General features: G+C 38.2%; 1 protein-coding gene across 1 annotated transcript; it reads right to left on the minus strand.

Moving 5' to 3' along the window:
- Nucleotides 1–756: 756 nt before the first annotated feature.
- LOC149197601 (UDP-glycosyltransferase 74E1-like) lies at nucleotides 757–2,312 on the minus strand. The gene is made up of 2 exons (XM_089403939.1): nucleotides 1,823–2,312; nucleotides 757–1,739 (listed from the first exon to the last, which is right to left on the minus strand). Exons 1-2 carry the CDS (start codon nucleotides 2,310–2,312, stop codon nucleotides 757–759), a joined length of 1,473 nt encoding a protein of 490 aa, XP_089260065.1.
- Between the last annotated feature and the right edge of the window lie 1,670 nt (nucleotides 2,313–3,982).

Raw genomic sequence — 3,982 nt, forward strand, 5'->3', positions numbered from 1 at the left:
ACCCATACATTTTTTTCGAGGAAAGTCATTTGTTTTCGTTCCAGAAGGTTGGAGGCGGCTTGGACTTAATAAGAGAAGTTCGTAGACAGTTGAGCGAGCTATCAACTAGGGCATGGAGTGTTCAAATTCAGAGCATCCATATATCATAGGGGTCTATAACGGAGCCTTCCCTAAGATTAAGAACAGTTTCAGAAGTATGAGAACATTTTTAATTATACACGTAGGTTAGCGAGAGGTCACTTAATAGCTTTGAGAATGTATAGAAATGAGGATGAGGTTAATACAGACAGAAGTAAGGACGAACTAAATAGAGATAAATCCCAGGAACTAAGAGTTACGAGAATAAGAGGTAATTTCTAAGAAATTTAATTAGAGACGGTATAGAAGGATAAAGCCAATCATCAAAATAAAATAAAGTGAAAAGTTTCAGCCAACCTACAAGCTTATTTATCGACCATCGAATTCAATATTGATTTTTTCTTTCCAATGAAAATCACAACCATGGATAGAATGCAAGGAAGGAAAGATTGAGATACTAACAGGCCAATATGAACCATGAACTTAGCTTTAAACTCTTGGGAGAAGATAATACTATAGACGACTGTCAATAATCTTCTCACAAAATTCTTGAATAATTTTGTCGGAAGAACCACCTTTAACCATTGCCTCCTTTGATAATTTCTTCCACTGCAAAGCATTTTTCCTCAGGTCAGCACCTAGATGGCTTTCCATAACAATCTTTATACATTTTCCAATTCAAACAATAAATTCTGGCCCAGACAACGCAGATGACCGTGCTCTGCCAATAATCTCATCAACAAACTCTTGAATATTGCTATCGGAAGAACCGCCTTTCACCATTGCCTCCCTCGATAATTTCTTCCACCGTAAAGCGTTTTTCCTCAGCTCAGCACCGAGTTGGCTTTCCATAACGATCTTTATGCATTTTTCCACTTCCTCCTTCCCTACAAGTCCGTTTGCTGATCGTTTATTTAATCTCATTCCTGCCTTCCACTTCTCCGCAGTGTAGAAAGAATTAGTTGTCTGATCGCTCATCTGAGGAACAGCCAACATGGGAATCCCGAGGCTGAGGCTTTCCAGTGTCGAATTCCATCCACAGTGTGTCATAAAAGCACCGACAGACGCATGAGAAAGAACTTGCAGCTGATGACACCATGGAACGACTAGTCCTTGATCGGAGGTTTCGTTCAGGAAACCCGTAGGCAAGTTCTCTTCACTATTAATCTCCCCATTGTAAGAAGGTGGACGAACGACCCATAGGAAAGAATATCCACTGGCCCTCAGCCCAAGAGCTATCTCATGCATTTGTTCTTTTGTAACAACAGCGAGGCTTCCGAAGGAAACATACACGACACTAGCGGGTTCCTTCGTATTAAGCCAATCCATGCAGCTTGTGGTTTTCCACAAGTGTGCCCCAGGGTCTGTGTCTCCGGGATTCTGCCCGTCCAAGAAAGCCGAGGGTATGAGAGGACCGACAGTCCGAATTGGAGCTATCGATTCCATTGAATTTATTTCATCCGATTCCAGTTCGGAAAACGAATTTCCCAGAACCCACGTTGCCTCCGCAAGAGACTTAAACTGATCCATTACTACTCGCAACGCGCACTCATCGGTACTTGAAGGATGCAGAAAGCTTGGCAAGTCCGATACGTTCAGCAACGGCAGTCCTGGGATTTCTATCGCGTCCACCGTTTTACCTGTTTCATCCCGCAAGTTGGCTGAAAACAAGAAAAATTATTATATTGACATAGATAAATAAGAACATATGGACATAATACAGGTTTGGTAACTGAAAACATACCCAGTCCTTTCCTAAAATTGTAATAGATGGAGTAAACTGCAGACGATTGCGTCCAGAAAAGAGCTACAGGAATATTAAACTTCTTTGCAACATCCGGAACGCAATAAAGGAAGGAATCGAAAACAATGCAAGATATATTGTTGCCTTGAGTGTTCAGCCTTTCTATGAGATTTTCTAATGTGAATCTTCCCATCTTGCATAACATATCGAGGACCATCTCCCCGTCCTTGGACCGGTCAAAATCCACAGGAAGTCCGTCCGAAATTGTTTCGAACTTAACTTCCGTAGGGGAGTTTGAGACCCCGGGCACTGCATCTTGAGCCTGTAACATGCGCTCACGCTTTTCTTCGGTCATCACAAACGTGACCATCATTTGTTTAGAGGCGAGCCTCTTCGCAAATACTAGCATTGGATTGATATGGCCCTGTGACGGACAAGGGATCACGAGAACATGAGGCTTGCTATATTGTAGTTCCCCTGAGGACGCCATTTTACTACACTCCGGAAAGGAAAAGTTGCAGACAACTTTCTTTACAAATATCTGGCCGACTCTCGGCCTTCTCAACTAGTTTACCCTTTCCTTTCGCTGTCCGAATGAATGATCGAAAACCGCTGAATTTAATACGCACGGACGCGATGCCGGATCGCATCTGGAGGCTTCATCGCGATGAAGGCACGAAACCAATATCACTAGCGTCACGATCAGTACTGACGCACCGGTAGTTTATACGAAAACTGTCACTGCGATGTGGAATGTATGAAACTGTAAAAGCGCTGTTTCTCTGTGGAATCTTTGCTTAAAGACAACGAATATTGCAAAAGCGCTAACGTAATTGCATCAGTAAGATATAAATAAAATAGGAGATTAACGGAAGTGATCCTAAAATTCTGATAACCTTTATTGAGTTCTTCTTATTTTTTATAACATCCATTGACTTTTTAGCTATTATAATTTTAATTTAAAATTCATTTTAATTGTGGGTCCCTCTACTGTAGTGAGATCAAATTATTTAAGATGCTAATTTCTTCATTTCGTGCAAATTTGAGAAAAGGTCTGGATGGGGAGAGATTCGGTTTTATTTCAATCATAAATAAAATGGCAATAAATAATATATTTGGATTTTTATCTTAATTTTATATAGATTTAAGGTTGGATGTTAAGACATTTGATTCTATTCAACCATAAATAAAATAGCAATAAATAATATATTTTAGATTTTCATTTTAACTTTATATATTAGTTAAAAATATTAATTTGATTTCTTTGAGTAAAAGAAATATGCAATTCATTTAGTACTTTATATGGAGTTCACAAATCACACGTAAAAATAAGATTATTAATATTATTTAATGTGTAATTTATTTTATTTGAATTGAGATATAATATTTAAACAAAAAAAAATATTCATTATAAATAAAAATACTTTAGTATTTGTTTAAAAAAACATAATGTTATAAAAAATTAGTGAAAAAAAAATGTTTGTTCAAAATCAATATAGATGCATTTTAATTCTAGATTTACCAAGAGTAAGAAAGAACCAAATGTTGCGTTGTGTTATATTCTTTCTAAGACTAGCTCTAGTACCTAAGCTGGGGTCAGTGGGGGTGGAGCCCCCTTCGTTGCGCAAGTGGGGGGTGGAGCCCCCCTCTACGAGGTCCGGAGCAGCGCCCCGGGAGAAAAAATTGTGGACCCTATATTAGGTCGGTAGATATACGTATGGTTTTGTGTATGGATTTCACACATGGTTTTCTGTTCATGGTATTTTGTAAATCCGGTTAAGGGAACTACGATTATGTTTTAATCCAGGGTTAATGCATTCGAGTTTATGGATGCTTCGGCATGTATATATATGTATTGTAACGTTTAAAGGAAAATAATGAAAAATCAATCTGGTAGTCCCAGTTTTGGGATCTAGGGGAAAATCTCTGTGTATATTTGTTTTATGTATTATTCTCTCGCCATTGTTTATTTTCTGTTTTTAGACTTTGTGTGCAGGTAATTTCTGTACGAGGTTAAAACCCACACCAAATATTTCCAGGGCAAACATTTCTTCAAGTTTTACAATAAAAAAGGTTTGCATATTCAGAAATTTTATCTATCTGAGTGTTTGATAAATCCGAAATTGAGATGGATCTATGTAGAAATTCTTGTAGATTCAC

Source organism: Pinus tabuliformis, chromosome 2_2 (genome assembly GCF_031772625.1).
Source record: "Pinus tabuliformis cultivar Carrire ecotype Pingquan chromosome 2_2, CPIR1, whole genome shotgun sequence".
In the NCBI taxonomy this organism is placed as follows: Eukaryota; Viridiplantae; Streptophyta; class Pinopsida; order Pinales; family Pinaceae; genus Pinus; species Pinus tabuliformis.